Genomic DNA, 17236 nt, shown 5'->3' with positions numbered 1-17236 from the left:
TTGAGATGGAAAAAGTTTTAAACCCCTATTTAGGGTGGATTAAAAAAGTAGCTGATGAGATAGCATATACAGTCTTATGAGTGAAGACATGCACAACTGACATGGATCAGAAATAAATTGGTTTTACCCATTGAAACACTTCATATTTCTGCCTGTTAGGCCATCAGTTGTGCAGACCTAGGGTGTGCCCACTCTTAGTTTTGTAAAGAGCTGGACACAACAGATGTGTGTATTTTTAATTTCAAAACATGAAGTGTCTATTCACATAAGTGCACATTCAGAATTGTCACGTCTAGACCACAGAATGAATCCAGATCACAGAATGAATCCAGAACTTCCAGCAATTTAATAAAGCTTTGTTTAAATTTACTTCTGAGCTGCTATTTTCTTCTCATTTTATGTTTGTTCACATCAGTACAAGCCTTGATATCTTTGTGTTTTACAGTGCTGAGAGATCACCAGCATTTTGAAGTGACTGCACTGAGTACTATTTTGAACAGCAGGAGTCCTCAGCCGTATCGCATCAGAGCTAAGCTGAGACAATTTGAACCTGAAAAGCTTCATCAGTCTGTTAAACTTCATTGTCCCCAGTGCAATTTGTTGTAAGTGCCGTGATACATTTTTCTCTCATGCTGCTTTGGAGATGTTGCTTACAAAGTTTCCTAGAGCTTTGGATCAGTGGAACTTGGATGTACAGCAATGTCAAGGGATGGTTATCGTATCCTTTTGTCATTATATATTCCACCCTAAATATGTGCTGAAGTTCCTGTCTAGATAAAGAAACATGATATTAGCATCTTAAAAATTCACTGCTGTTAAAATATAACATGCACAGTAGAGATTTGTTTATTATTAACAAATGTTTAATTTGCTCTTGCACAAATAGCAAATACAGTCCTACCTCTACTTATGTATCCCTCTGGATACGGAATCTTTGGGTTATGGCCACGGCAAACCGTGCATGCGCAGAAGTGCTCAGTCACACCGTGCGCAAAAGTGCGCTTCTATTTACATTATTTTTGGAGTGTGAATGGACCCCCGGAATGAATTAAGTTCGTATCTGGAGGGTCCACTGTATTACTTTTTTTTTTTACTGGGTAAGGTGTTTTTGCTTCATTGTGTGGTGGGTGACATTTATGGTATCAGGCAAATTGACCGACAGACAGGAGAAGCTTGCAAGTATTTCAGGGTGTTCCCTTCCCCCATTTTTTTATTGAGAGACTTCTGTATAGAAGGCAGAGAATGATTCCTCCATCCCTAATATCAGCTTAGCTTCTTAATTACTCTACCTTATTAAGTAGCAGTCTTTGCTCTCACTTTTATAAGCAAAAGCAAAAGAAGCTGGGGTGATCACTTTGATTCATGTTTAGTCCTAACTTCCTTTTTAAAGTGGGATGCTCCAGTACTGAGTAATATAAGGACCTTAAAACTCCAGCGGCGTGCCGAAAGAGGGTTGCAAAGCACCACAAAGCATCAAAACAAAGAAGAGATCTGGTTCCAGCGCTTAGTGGTACAAGGCTTTTATTTTACCTCTACATATTTTGGACTTCAATACTCCTTCAGGAACATGAAATGCTTACAAGTTCTTTAAATTTAGAAACACCTTTTAATGAAAATCTGAGCTATTCCTTTAACCACTCTCAGCACCACTATTCACTGCGGAGATGTGGAGAAAATAAAATGGAGTCTTAAAGCTTGTTTAAAAGATAGTTCTTAAGCTCAGATTTTCAGAACAAGGCATTTCTGAGCCTGTTCTCCGCTTTCTTAAAGGCCCGCAGCCTGCTTTCGCCAATTACCTTGTGTCCAAACATGTGTGCGGAAAAGTCTAGCCAGTGGCGGAGCTTCATGCTCCAACACTGGGGAGCAGAGAACAGGCGGGGGCATGGCTGGCGCGCGTCCCGCAGGGGCGTGGCGGCCAGCGCGGGCCAGAACAACAGCCGTGATGGCGGTGTGCTCCCGCTGCCCCCCTCTTCCTCTGCCAGTGAGTCTAGCTATTGTAGGATTTCTTTCTGGGCTGACAGAGCCGCAGCAAGATTCTCCCAGCAGCAGAGTCAGTGCCACTTACCAGGAGGGGCAACTTGGCAAGGTCAAGGCTGTGTTGATGTGCCAGCAGAGCCAGCTCAGTTCTTCAGCCAGTGTGCCCACCTCACCTCATTGCCACTGAACCCCTTCCAGTAACAGGCAGTGAGTCCCCTGGGGCAAGCTACTCCTGAATTGCACGATCCGTTAAAATATCAAATATGTTGTTGTTGTTTAGTCGAGTCTGACTCTTCATGACCCCATGGACCAGAGCATGCCAGGCACTCCTGTCTTCTACTGCCTCCCACAGTTTGGTCAAACTCATGCTGGTAGCTTCGAGAACACTGTCCAGCCATCTCGTCCTCTGTCGTCCCCTTCTCCTTGTGCCCTCAATCTTTCCCAACATCAGGGTCTTTTCCAGGGAGTCTAATCTTCTCATGAGGTGGCCAAAGTATTGGAGCCTCAGCTTAGCATCTGTCCTTCCAGTGAGCACTTAGGGCTGATTTCCTTAAGAATGGATCAGTTTGATCTTCTTGCAGTCCATGGGACTCTCAAGAGTTTCCTCCAGCACCATAATTCAAAAGCATCAATTCTTCAGCGATCAGCCTTCTTTATGGTCCAGCTCTCACTTCCGTACATCACTACTGGGAAAACCATAGCTTTAACTATACATCTAATATATTCCACAACATCATTTTGAGCAGGCTTTTGTAGATTGCTTCAGACTGTTTTTTTCCCCCCCAGGCAAGAGGTTCCGGATGGGAGTGAGCTTGATCTAATTATACAGGAAGCTTCAGCTACATGTCCAATGTCCGATTTGCAAAATACATCCTTCTGCGAATCTGTTGTTTGGGATACTGAAAACCAGGGACAGCGACGTGTGGTTATTCATTTTGTAAAGCATGATGAACTACTACAAGACCCAGAAGACAGTTTGATTATGATAGAAGGTTAGTTAATACAGCTGTATGTAAGAGATCAGATGGTATGCTACACAATATCTTTGTCTTTTTAAATAAAGTTTAAGAAATACTTAACTATTTTAAAAAGTTTTGATCCTGATAAAAAGTATCTGTCTCTTGCTGTTACCCTCGTGTGATTCCACTAAACCAGAAAAACCTCACAAGAGAAAATGTTTGCAGCATATATATACAAGTTTTGTTTTCAAGTTGATTTGTGCACTTAAAAAAAATCAATTTGCGAGCAAACTTCATGCACTGTGGAATAGTTGTTAATTGGCAAGCCCCATATATAGAATGGACTCGTTCATAAAACACATTTCTCGAATCATTCCCATGTAGTCTCTTACCTCTTCAAAATCTTACCTTGAATTTTGCCGCCAAATCTGCTTTCTTTCTCATAGTTCTGGAAAATACTTAATGGTGTTTGCATATAGGGTTGAAATAGAAAAGGGGAAACTAAGCTGGAAATTTAGGTAGCACTCCTTGATTTGAATCTGTGAGATACATTTAAACATGAGAAGAGAAATGGGGAGGACAAGAATAATCTTAGGAGAGAATTGCTATATAGCGAATTGTGAATGAGACACTGAATAATAAATCCAAAGCTTTATTTCTTTTTTTTTTTACAAATGTCTTTGTACAATTTACCTTTGGTTCCATTTTAGTTGGAATTCATATTCTGCCCTCTAAAAAGTATTTTACTACTTCTAGTAGCTGGATAATATACAAGCCCAAAAGCCTTTCCTGTTGCAAACGTACTGTACTTAGTCATCCTCTGGATGTCAGTGTTTTCACAGAGATAAAGCTGTGCTACTGTGAGAAAAGCAGTAGGCAAGCTATGTTTTGTTTTTATTCACGAGCCTTGCCTTATGTATTTTGGGCACACGAGCCTCTTCAATGAATGGCATCACCCCAAGAAAAGGAATTACTCAGTCGCCATTCATTTTGTGGGCTTTTACGAGAGAACCTCCTAGTGGACTGTGCCCATGTGTTTCTATTATAGCTTTTCAAACAACAGTTGTTTGTTCCAGGAGCTCTATATTTTTGTGTGAAAAATGCAAGTAACAATGATTGAAACAGATTTGATATTAATTTGTATAAATATTTATGAATCGCCTCTCAGAGCATACTTCACCTTAAGGTGGTATTCAAAATACAATATAAAAGAAAACACATGAAATCAACAACTATTATCAGCTTGCTTCACAACTGGACTAAGCAAATTGACCTATGCTGAAAGCTAGACAGAAGAAGTACTGTATTTTTCTGTCTATAAGACTCCCCCATGTATTTGGGGGGGACTCAGATTTTTAAAAATGGGGGGAGATGTATCCGTGTATAAGATGTCCCCTAATTTTCGACATTATTTTAAAGGAAAAAGCCTAGTCTTATACACGGAAAAATATGGTATGTCCCTCTTGGTTCAGCTGGATTAATTAATTGGTCCTCGGCTGCCGAGTCTTGAATTTGCAACATACCATTCACTGGTATCTTCCATGAAATACATTTCATCATGTTTGCCACTTTATGAAATCCTAATGAACCGTATCGGACGTTTGTGTATTTTATATTTTTAAGCTTGTATTCCATGCATGGTGTAGAGCACATTTATTTCAGTTATTTCTATACCGCCTTCAGGATACCAATCATCCTATGGTGGCTTACAAGTAGTATGACTGTGTTCTACTTCCACTGTCTGAACACCAGTTGCTGGAAACCACAGGAAGGGTGACTGGTGTTGCACTCGGGTTCTATTTGTGGACTTCCCATAGGCATTTTGCCACCCACTGTGAGAACAGATTCCTGGTTATTCTAATTATTATTATTATTATTATTATTATTATTTATTTATTTGTACCCCGCCCATCTGGCTGGGTTTCCCCAGCCAGATGGGCGGCTTCCTCAGAGACAAAAAATACACTAAGATGTCACACATTAAAAACTTCCCTGAAAAGGGCTGCCTTAAGATGTCTTCTGAATGTCAGGTAGTTGTTTCTCTCTTTGACATCTGGTGGGAGGGCGTTCCACAGGGCAGGTGCCACTACCGAGAAGGCCCTCTGCCTGGTTCCCTGTAGCTTTGCTTCTTGCAATGAGGGAACCGCCAGAAGGTCCTTGGCGCTGGACCCCAGCGTCCGGGCAGAATGATGGGGGTGGAGACGCTCCTTCAGGTATACTGGGCCGAGGCAATAGAATTGTAGTTTAAGAAGACGATTGTTGGGTTTTTTTCCAGGATCCTTTCTACAGAGTAGTTGGTGGTAGGAGCCCTGGTGCTGGTAGTGGGGCACAGACCAGCAGGAGCAGGTCCTGGGGTCATCTTCACCTGGCTCCTTCTGGCTCCTGGAATCCTTCGTCCAGCTGGAACAGACTTTCAGGTGGATTTTGCCCACCTGCCTGCTTATTGGCTGGATAGCTCTGTTGGTTAGAGCATGGTGCTGATAAAGCCAAGGTTACAGGTTCAATCCCCGTACGGTGTATATTCCTACATTGCAGCAGGTTGGACTAGATGATCCTTAAGGTCCCTTCTGATTCTACAATTGTATGATTGTCTGTCTCTCTTGGGATCCAAATATATATGTATACACATTATATACACAAGGATGGTCAGGGATAAATTTGATAACTTGGCTCACTGCTGTTATTTAACGTGTTATCAGAGTATTAAAGTAACCTAAATATAGCTATTTCTGTTTATTAATAGGAGGCACACTGGAGGAAATCTTGAAGCTCTCGACAAAATTTAAAGGAATTATACCCGTAAGAGCCACGGAAGACAATCTTGTGTTGCTGGATCTTTCAGCTCCATTTATTTGGCAAGGGAATATACCACACTATGGGTAAATCTAACACACACACACACACACACACACACACACACACACACAGAGGCTACAATATCAAACCTGGCTTCTTAGCTCCAGTTCTGATGCTGATGTTAGTCCTTTGGAAAATTAGTTACTTTATCTGTCCTTATATCAAATAATAACATTGAAGAAGACAGGATGATAAGTTCCTAGCTGGGTCCAAATTTACACGTCGGTGTTATTTTTACACCCATGCTATGGGCAGGATAGCAAATCTTACGTGTGCAAAGTGCACAACTTCTGCCTCCTTTGAATTAGATTGGGAAGTTGTTTCATACTCTAGAGTTGTGCATGCGTTACCAATACTCTCAGATGTGCCACGTGCCGCTAGATTACTGGGGCAGGATTTAATCTGTGGCAACAAAACCTGCAAAGATGGTAAAGGCCTTTTTATGGAGGCATTTCTAAGCCATGAAAGGTAATATCGCATTAGTTGTGCTTCATTTGTAGTACCGTGTCCACCTCCGGGCAAAACCATTTGAAGAAGTTCAGGATGACAGTGAAATCCATATGGAAAGCAAGTCCTATGAGGAAAAGGTTGTGGGAATTGGATATATTTAACTGCCAGAAGAGAAGACTATGAATGGCCATAATAGCACTGTTCAAATACTTGAAATACATGGAAAGGGCGCCAAGTCTTGCTTGCTACTGCTACCCCAGAGGGTTAGATCTACGTAATGGGTTTCAGTTACAGGAGGGTAGAATTTGGTCAGACATTAGAAATGGTAACAATGGAGCCAATTTCTTGAGGGAAGAAATTCTTTGCTACAAGGGAAGAAGTCAGTGGAACTAATGAAACTGAAGTCACAGTCTTAATTCATCTTGACTTAGATCCAATTATATTGGACAATAACATTCACTTTCTCTACACTAACAACACTTGGTTTATTTTCTACAGTCATCAAAAGTTAAAAGATGTCTTTTTAAGCATACAAGCATTTGCATTCTTTTCTTACCTGGAAAAATAGTTTTGTTGCAGCTCTCTTTTTAAGACCTACAAACATCATTTTTATGTTGATGATTTTTATGGCTATAAAAATGTTCCAAGTTCTTTTTTTAACATTGCCAAAGTACTAAAGTATAAAATTATTTACTTGTTAGGGCATGGTTAAATTATTAATTCAGTCATGTTTTAGCATATTGCACCATACCAAATTTATTACTTCTATTGCATGAAGCAGTTTTGTGTCATTAAACAACAAGAGCAGTGTTTAGAAAATATATGCTTAGCAATGTATCAGGTTGCATGACATTCTTCAGTACAACTGACCAAGGAATTTATTTTTGTTGACAGTATCTTATAAAAGGCATTAAAGTTTACTGATTTTCTAGGCCATATAAAATATCTGTCTATAAAACAGCAGGAAAATGTTCTTCTGACAAGTTTGATTCTGAGAAAAGCTAAATATACAGAACAGTTAATGCTATTGTTTTGTTTCAAACATTAGGTGCAAACACTGTTCAAATCCGAAGGCAATAGCAAGCTTGAGTCCCCTTGCTGCACAGAAAGATCCATTGTGGGAGCCTACTACCATAGCACAAGGTTAGTTTATGCTATTATCCATATTTTTATTCAGAAGTATTTTTATTCAGAAGTCCTGAGTGTAAATAAAACTACCCAGTAATGTCCGAGTAAGGGGAAAGCTGTGAGAGGCAGTGAGAGATTTTACTTTCTTGGGCTCCATGATCACTGTAGTTGGTGACAGCAGTCACGAAGTTAAAAGACGCCTGCTCCTTGGGAGAAAGGCGATGGCAAACCTAGACAGCATCTTAAAAAGCAAAGACATCACCTTTCCAACAAAGGTCCATATAGTTAAAGCCATGGTTTTCCCAGTAGTGATGTATGGAAGTGAGAGCTGGACCATCAAGAAGGCTGATCGCTGAAGAATTGACGCTTTTGAATTATGGTGCTGGAGGAGACTCTTGAGAGTCGCATGGACTGCAAGAAGATCAAACCTATCCATTCTTAAGGAAATCAGCCCTGAGTGCTCACTGGAAGGACAGATCGTGAAGCTGAGGCTCCAATACTTTGGCCACCTCATGAGAAGAGAAGACTTCCTGGAAAAGAGCCTGATGCTGGGAAAGATGGAGGGCACAAGTAGAAGGGGATGACAGAGGACGAGATGGTTGGACAGTGTTTTCGAAGCTGCCAACATGAGTCTGACCAAACTGCGGGAGGCAGTGGAAGACAGGAGTGCCTGGCGTGCTCCATGGGGTCACGAAGAGTCGGACATGACTAAAGAACAACAACAAGGAGAAAGCTGCATAAATCTGAAAATTAAAAAAGTTATTGAGTCCAGGAGAAAGAGGGTGACTTGCAGTTCATTCCAAAATAATTGTTATATTGAAGATGCTTCTCTCATCATTTGTGCCTTGTTCATGTAGGAGAGCAAAGTTATATTAAGTTGAATAAAGTGTTTCTGACATTAATCTCAAATTAGATTGATTTAGGGTACTCGAAGCAGCACATTAGGCAGTGCTCAAAGCCTGCCCCTCTTTGTGAACAGGCCTCTTGTTGTTGTTTAAATAAGGGCATCATTGAGATGTAATAAATGGCTGAGTTGGTAGAGCATGAGACTCTTAATGTTAGGGTCCTATGTTTGAGCCCTACACTGGGCAAGAGATTCCTGCCTTTCAGGGTTGAACGAGATGGGATGATCCTCACGGTCCCTTTCAACTCTACAATTCTGTGCCTGCAAGAGGCAATTTGAGTTTAGCATACAGAGCTTTCCTGGAAAAGAGCAGGAATGTCCCTAGCTTAATCTCAATCTGATACATATTAGTCTGGCTTCTGATGCATAGGAAATAAAATATGTAGCTTTAAAGTTCTACAGAGTCCAGTGCTATTATTATATGCACACGTCCAAAAAGAGATCCTGCAGAATCATTTGATCTGAATTAAGTAATAGGGCTTTTCTGTTAGCCCCATAGCAGAGTGCAATGGTGTGTAAGCATTATTATTATTTTGTAAAGGACTTCCAGGAATGGTTAGCTTCCAAACACAGCATTTCGTGCTGCGGTCCCTGTGCATAGAGCTGCGCCCCCATGGAAGTGTGTTATGTGAATTCCCGAATTTCTGGAAGTAAAAGAAAGCATTATTAGCTTCATCACAAGCAATAAATGCAGGGGAAGCTGATTTTGATAGTTGATTTATGTAATTATTCACAAATTACCACAAGTTCCATTTAGGGTGGCTTTTGTTCTCGAGAAATGACCTTGATGCTGATTTATGTAAATAAGAACAAATGCTGGTTTCTTTGTTGCATAGCAGTCACCTTTCAAAAGATCTGCATTTGAGCAGGCAAGAGGAGCTGAAGTGCTCTGTCTTGCTCCATGCCTCTACTATGTTCACTCGTTTGAATCTTGTCCTAGCAGAAGACATAATGGCGAAACACAACCATCAGCTTTCTGTTCTCCTGCCCCACTGTAATCTACCTAAACAACAACAGCAACAAAAATGAAACCAGAATTGTGTTAAAACACTAACATGGAACTAGAAAACTTAATTCAGTGGCTGTTCATATCTTCATTGGACTCTGTATTTAAGCTATACAAAATAAATTGGTGGGTTAATTTAATGGGATACGTAGCAGAGCAGTTCTCTGCAGGGGACCATTCTTCTGCCAAAGAATCAGTAGCGCTTTCCCTTTCAGATTTCCTTAGGAATGGAACTGGGCAGAACAAAATGAATCCACAATAACACTGCCAAGATGTCTACTGGCTATTGGGAAATAACTTACAAAGCCTACACGAAATTAAAATTTTCAATGGATGCAATTGTGTATGTAAATGCTATTGAGCATCTTCCACAGCAGTGTTACTATGTTACAAAGGTGCAGTATAGATAGCTTGTGTGCACATCACTGCGCAATTCACTTCAATAGAGGGAGCCGTTTAGTTGGGAGCTGTTCATTCACACTGGAATCCTCTACAGCATCAGTGCATGACAGTGGTGTTTAAGTTGTCTGTATTTCACTGATAATATATTTTTAGCTTTTTAGTCTTCGCTTATATTGAGTAATCTCTAAACACAACTACTTATTTTCCTCCTGCTTAGCTTTAGGACTTGTGCCCCTTGAATATGTCTTTGTGATGAAGTTTGTGCTGGACGATGGAACAGGAACCCTGAATGTGTATCTCATGGATTGCGTAAGAGACCAAAGCATTGTACTCTGAAAATGTTCAGTTTGAATATAAGTGTGTGCTTGTATATGGCTGTTCTCTTAAGCGACATGGAGAGAGGGCAGAGTTGCAGTAGAAGCAGTAAGAACTATGATCTAGTTTAAAAATGATTTAGTTAAGCTCATGTGAAATTGGATGAAAATAGCCACTTTCAAACCTTGATTTTTAGATTAAATACAGCAGCAGCAACAGACGTAGCAGGCCCAACATTGAGAGGGCCTGACCTCAACACTAAATGCTAGACACAAGCAATTGAGCCTGTTGTTCTTCTTGACACTGGATGACCGCTAACTTTTCTTTGCCCAGATTTGGAACATTTTGGAGCATCTGTCGTTTTAATCCCCCCCCCCCCAGTGTCTCTCTTTGGCAGTGGTGTAGCGTGGGGGGTGCAGGGGGGGCCGGCCGCACCGGGCGCAACATCTGGGGGTTAGGGTTAGGGGGCGCAAATCCACGGGTTAGGGGGCGCAAATTACTTGCCTTGCCCTGGGTGCTGACAACCCACGCTACGCCACTGCTCTTTGGTGCTATGACATGCCACCATTCTGGAACTACAGTGCGACACACACTGTACTTGATTCCTTATGTAGCCTTCTCTCATCCCCCTCTTCTCTTTCTCTTAGTTTCTCTCTCCTCCCTTCCTTTCCAGCTGAAGGAAAGGGCTAGAAAGAGTTCCTTTAAAAAGTACTTCGGGAAGCTGCCATGGGATGCAGTGGTGGCCTTTAAAAGAGAATCAGACTTGGATGGCTTTAAAAGAGAAATTAGACAAATTCATGGGGGAAAGGGCTATTGATGGCTACTAGCCATGGTTTCTGTGTTCTGCCTCTGTGGTCACAGGCAATATATCCTTCTGAATATCAGCTGCTGGAAGCCACAGGAGAAGAGAGAGTGTCCTTGCGCTCAGTAAACCTACAAGCATTTGGTTGGCTACGATGAGAACAGGATGTTGGGCTAGATAGGTCTATTGCATGATCCAGCAGACTCTTCTTGTGTTAATTTAAAATTCTCGGGGTGGGGGGGGGTAATAATTAGTGGCCCCTTTCTACTTGGGGACAGTTTGCCCATCACTAGTTAGAATTTAAGAGGGACGCGGGTGGCGCTGTGGGTTAAACCACAGAGCCTAGGATTTGCCAATCAGAAGGTCGGCAGTTCGAATCCCTGCAACGGGGTGAGCTCCCGTTGCTCGGTCCCTGCTCCTGCCAACCTAGCAGTTCGAAAGCACGTCAGAGTGCAAGTAGATAAATACGTACCGCTCCGGCGGGAGGTAAACAGCGTTTCCGTGCGCTGCTCTGGTTTGCCAGAAGCAGCTTAGTCATGCTGGCCTCATGACCCGGAAGCTGTACGCCAGCTCCCTTGTCCAATAAAGCGAGATGAGCGCCGCAACCCCAGAGTAGGTCACAACTGGACCTAATGGTCAGGGGTCCCTTTACCTTTACCTAGTTAGAATTTAAGCAAAGCCAAATCAGAAACAAGATGAAAAAATGTTCTTCTATAAAAAAATGATAGAATGGCAGTCAACCCCCTCACAGAGGAATTTGGGAAGCATGTAAAAACTTGTCAGTCTTGACATGCTTGAACAAAAATGAAAAAGTAAGGTTATTACATATACAGTGGTACCTCGGGTTAAGTACTTAATTCGTTCCAGAGGTCCGTTCTTAACCTGAAACTGTTCTTAACCTGAAGCACCACTTTAGCTAATGGCGCCTCCTGCTCCCGCTGTGCTGCTGCTGCACAATTTCTGTTCTCATCCTGAAGCAAAGTTCTTAACCCAAGGTACTATTTCTGGGTTAGCGGCGTCTGTAACCTGAAGCGTGTGTAACCTGAAGCGTAAGTAACCCGAGGTACCATTGTAGATCGACATGAAAATTACAGGGGGAAATGTTTTCATTTCTCTTTAACTTACCAGTTCTTTATATGGTGAAGCATTGCAACAAGGTACAGTATTTTAACCTCCAAAAATATTTAGAATCTGAACCCTTCAATTACATAGAAGCTATAAAACAGAGATAATGTGATTACATCTACTCATACCAAATAGCACTAATTGGCACCTGTAATTTCTCTTATTTTTAACTTAGTGTTGGTACACGGGTTTATAGTGCAGTAGATGAGACTACAGAGTATTCTGTGAGTTAACTGCATATTGGTGGTAGAAATTGCTCAACATACACTTGAGACATACATTCATGTTTTATTAAGATCTAGCCTGTACAAATGTGGTAGATTATTTCTATTTTAGCTATGAATTTTAATAAAGCTAAGGTTGGCATGAATTCCTTTGAGAGGGTGAATTTAGATTCACTTATGAATTGGATTAAAGTGAAGATGTTTTTTAAAAGGTGCTCCTTCTTGTTATACCAGAACGTTAAAAACAGATTTAAATATTAGGCTGCTTATGTGAATAAACAATGCTCCTCCCTTCTGTTTTTCTTTATTTGCATTGTGTTAAAAACATGAAGTGTGAAACATGTTTTTGTTACATGTAATTTTCATTTCTTTGCCAAATATCTATTGACTAATTTAATTATATCTGCATCATTTTTCCTGTTCTCCAGAAAGATTTCTTCCAAATTCCAGCTTCTGAAGTCTTGTTCAATAATATTTTTCAAGAGAACATAGAAAGAATCATGAAAAAACTTTGCCCCTCAGACACAAATCTAGGTGAGATAATTATCATAAATTTGGAAGCATGGTTAAAATCTACATAAGTTTATCTTTTTAATTTTTACACTCTATAGGAAAGAGAATTAAATTACATCTTTTCCTGCTGTACCACAAAACTACACTGGTTTGTAGGTCTGTTCTTTTTAAAGATACAGATGTATAATTTCTCCATTGGCTGCAATTGTCGAAACAGAGAATTTGGTACAAAGAATAACTATTCTGTACAGCATGGTACGTTTAAACTGTATCCTTAAAGAGCAACCTAGCACTTCAGCAGCACTGAAAGGTGTCTTCAAATGAAGTCACAGATGGTATACTTCAGTGGCCCTTCTGTTCTCTTATATATGCTGAAACCTCATGAAACTATCTATAAAGCCTTTAGGACCTCTGTACATTTGCCAGCCACATTTAGTCCAATTGGTTGCCAGAGTAATTTAAAGTTGCCTTTTCCTGTACAAGAATGTGACTGCCTGTATATACTTCTGAATTAAAACTGTTTGTGTTTGTTGATGACAAATGCTAGCTTCTTGTGCCTGTGTATTACTGAGCCCAGTTTCATTGTATGAGAATATTGTGGATTGTTTTGAGATTTTTTTCCTCCCTATTAGAACTTGAGAAATACATTCTGGCCTTCAGAATTTAACTGTGCATAGTGCAAATATCTGATAGACTCAGCAACAACCATGACACTTTATTGATTTTATGCCGAATTTGGGGGGGAGGAGAAATGAGAAAAGTAATATCTGCCATGCTAGCAAACACAGGAACATTGATTTCACTTGGCAGCGGTTCATGTATAAGGGACATTTTTTCGATGCAGAGTGCTTCAAACAGAAGCCCAGCTGAATTTTTCATGACTCACCTAACCAAGTTTTTGTTTCACGTGAAGTAGGATAAGTGCTTTCTTTGGCATCTTAAATATGTATACAGTCATATCTTGGATCCCGAACGCCTTGTGAGTTCAATGTTTTGGCTCCTGAACGCTGCAAACCCGGAAGTGAGTGTTCCAGCTTGCAAATGTTCTTTGGAACCTGAATGTTGGATATGGCTTCCGATTGGCTGCAGGAACTTCCTGCAGCCAATCAGAAGCCGCACTTTGGTTTCCAAGCGTTTTGGAAGTCGAACGGACTTCCGGAATAGATTCCGTTCAACTTCCAAGGTGGATTGTAGTGTCTTGGTTAAGACATTGCAGTCCATGGTGCTTTTCCTTTCTGCGCTACATGAATACCCTTGTATTATAGCCACACTGTATGCGACACTGTTTCTGTCCCACTGCTGTGATTCTGATATATGCTTAATGTTTCGAAGTCTATACAAGTTTTGTTTTTTTGGTCACAATTCTTGAATACAGAAAATGCACATTAAGACCAGTCATTTGCTTTTGATTGTAGACGACTTGCCGTGGCTGGACTGTTTTATCAAATCCTACTATGTCACGGATGGAAGAGAGCAGCAAATTTGCTATCGGGTTTTTGACACTACGATTGCTGAAGATGTCTGATATCCAGCTACTTCGAATATTTAAGGGTTTGTAATGTTTGTCGATTTCATTTGAATATATAAACGATCCAGGGGATGTTGTAAGGTGTTTGCTTTTTTATTAAATGTGTAAAGAAGTACTTTGTTCTGAATCAACATATAACTTAAAATGGATTTTTTATATATACTGTTTGTGTTGGAAAATTCACATAAGTTCTTTGCAGTTCTCCAGGTAACACACAAGAGTCATAACTCACAATTCCCGCCCCCTCAAAAAAGAGCTTATTAGTTTGTTATCTTCTAGTCTAGCATGACTTTCAGAGTCAAACAAAAGTCCTTAAAGTCCTTAAACTCTTGAGCCAATCCTAAAAGCCACAGTGTGGGGCCCTTCTTCAAAATGGCACAGGCTGTCTTTGATTAGAAAATATTGTTGCAGTGCAATAGTCCATGTGCAAAAAGCTTTGGGTTATGTCACAATACAGATAGGATTTTATTAGCTTCTTATCACTGTTGAAACATACAATACAATGGCATCGCATTCAGACAGATAAGAAAATATCAAGAATATCAGGCACATGCATGCATACAGTACAGTAATAGTATTTGAATCTGGACTATTCTGTACATACAAAATGAGCACAAAATACCTGCCAGCTAAGTGCTGTTTGTGATGGCACTTTCAATTGTGTTTGCCTCTCAGATCATGTTGCACGTGACCCAGGCAGCTAAATTTGGTGTTGGCTACACACTCCAGCTGATCTTCTTTTTTCCTTTGCATAATCTGATTTGGGAATCAGTTTTAGAGCTGTGGAGTTTCAGGCTAGTAAGTCACTGTACTAATTGGCTCTTAGAGTGAAACAAATTGCTCTGGGTTTCTTTATCTGCAGTCCGGTATACATATGCTCATGCAAGACTTTAACACACAAAGTTTTCATCCAGTGGGCAAGAATTGTATCTTATTAAAATGTATTACATGCTGGCAGCTACAACACTGTATTTCAAGCCATGTAAAATATTTAATATACTCTTCATAGTAAAATTGTCTTGATGCATATCATGTGGCTTTTTTATTTTTAGATAATTAAGAATAGATGGTTCTTGCAGTTGTTTGTGGACTTTTTCTATAATGGACATTATTTCTTATCCCCCAAAGCACTTAACTGCAAATCTACTAAATATAAGGGCTTTGAGCTTAGTTCTTTGCCTGGGAATGTATGACTGGCAATATTTCGCAAGGCATCTGTTACTCAGCACTGTAAAAGCAATGAGAAATAGGAAAAATTAATCAGTGGGAATTAATTCTTGCAACGGAGGGGTCTTAAAATCTAGCCCTGTTGCAAGCACTTTAATCCGATTGAAATCAATGGGATTTAATGCTCGGATTAGTCAAGGTCCACAATCAAAAACTCCATGTAAGCAGACTGTCCTATTTATTATAGACTATCTGTGCACCTGACTAAACCTAACATTCCTGAAAGTTGGAAGAAAATGGGACAGACCCTCTCTGCATAGAGCTCCGATGTATGTCAGAACTGCTGTGCGCACAGTGGAATCAGTGGAGTAAAAATCAATTGTGCACAATTTATGTCTGTGGAATCAGGTCCAAAAAGCTCATTTCCAAATATTTATTCCTTTGTACTTGTGCTTAATAGCTTAAGTGGATTTAAGTACAGCAACCGTAGCTTGTCAAGGCAAGCAACCTTCTGTTGCAAACGTTTTGTGTGCCTGCAACATTATTTCCTCTTGTGTTTTATTAAATGGATTATTTAAAAGCATTATTTGGCATACAATTCAGTGTGTTTTGTGTTGACTTTGTTAAACCTTTTCAGATTTATGTTTGTGTAATATAAGATTTGGGTATGTCGGGATGTTCAATATTGTAAATATGCACATGTTTAATAAACACTTTTCATTTTTAAAAAAATATTAATCTCCTTTTTAATGTTCATCTTAGATTTGTAATCTAGTTGCTCTTGGCAAATGAAAATTGTCTCCAAAAGGGGAAGTTTATGTAAATGGAAGAAAGTTGGTTCTTTTTCCTCCAGGCTATTGATGTAGAAATGTGTAGATGGGTAGGCTAGTAATATTTCATATTCTTATATGCCAGATAGGGGCTATTTGAGAACTAACTTTGTTCATCAATCTTACTATCAATCTGCAAATGCCTGTTTTTCCTCTGAATGCATGCACTGGGAAGTGAAAGCCCAGATCACTCCATGTGCCCAGACTTCAATAGGCACTCAAATCCCTGCTCACCCTCTATAATCATGCTGTTATCAACACATGTATTAATAACAAGGGGAAGTAGGACATAAAACAGCTTCACACTTGAGAAGAAAACTGGTTTATGGGTTATATTCTGGCATATGGGTTTCTCAAGTGTAGAGACAAAAAAATGCTTCTGCTGCTTAGTATATGCTGTTGGGCCAAATTCAATGTACATACAAAGCCTTATGCGGCTTATGACCCACATATCCAGTGGAATGCCTTCTCCCCCATTTGTGGAGCTCCTTCCCCCTTCAAATGTGATCGGTGTTGACCCTCATTTTCAGCACAGATTAAAAAGCATACATTTTCACCCAGACCTTTTGCTGAACTCTGCTTCCTTTGCACAAGCACTTTGCTTTTGTCCCTATATTGAATACTGTTGATTGTGATTTTAACTGGTTTTTTTTAATCTGTGCTGAATATTTTTGTGTTGCTGATGTAAACGACTTTAGTAGACATACTGCCTGAAAGGTCATTATTAGTATTAGTATTTTACAGTGTCCTACACTTCTAATCGACAAGTTCACACAGAGGGCATTACTGACTATATTCCTTGTGGAGCCTGTTGCTTTGGGGCATTCAAAGAAACTTGCCTGTAAGCAAATGCATGCCAACATTTTTCAAAAATACCTAGATAGGCTGATTTGCCTTGAGCTGTAGGAGCTTCATTCAATATTTTTCTTCCGTCATGACAGTGTTCAACTAGGTTTTCAGCTTTTTAAAAAAAGAAAAATGAAGCTTTCCCTCTTTGCCAATTCTCTGCAAACTCTATTTGAATCAATGTCATTTGAACATCTATTTGCA

General features: G+C 40.1%; 1 protein-coding gene across 4 annotated transcripts in view; it reads left to right on the top strand.

Annotated features, from left to right (window-relative positions):
• Window positions 1–16088, top strand: part of POT1 (protection of telomeres 1) — a 70209-nt gene extending 54121 nt beyond the window's left edge. For all 4 annotated transcript variants that reach the window (XM_083699179.1, XM_083699180.1, XM_083699181.1 and 1 more), the window contains 7 exons: window positions 446–602; window positions 2764–2969; window positions 5680–5815; window positions 7291–7385; window positions 9900–9991; window positions 12577–12682; window positions 14077–16088. In XM_083699179.1, the coding sequence (XP_083555305.1) occupies window positions 446–602; window positions 2764–2969; window positions 5680–5815; window positions 7291–7385; window positions 9900–9991; window positions 12577–12682; window positions 14077–14186 (902 nt within the window). In that variant the 3' untranslated portion in view covers window positions 14187–16088. The remainder of the gene's footprint in view (window positions 1–445; window positions 603–2763; window positions 2970–5679; window positions 5816–7290; window positions 7386–9899; window positions 9992–12576; window positions 12683–14076) is intronic.
• Window positions 16089–17236: the final 1148 nt, after the last annotated feature.

The sequence above is a fragment of the Podarcis gaigeae genome, assembly GCF_964106915.1.
Source record: "Podarcis gaigeae genome assembly, chromosome: 10".
NCBI classification, from domain to species: Eukaryota; Metazoa; Chordata; class Lepidosauria; order Squamata; family Lacertidae; genus Podarcis; species Podarcis gaigeae.
The sequence above is the reverse complement of the archived record's forward strand: the minus strand, read 5'-3'. Positions and strand labels throughout refer to the sequence as shown.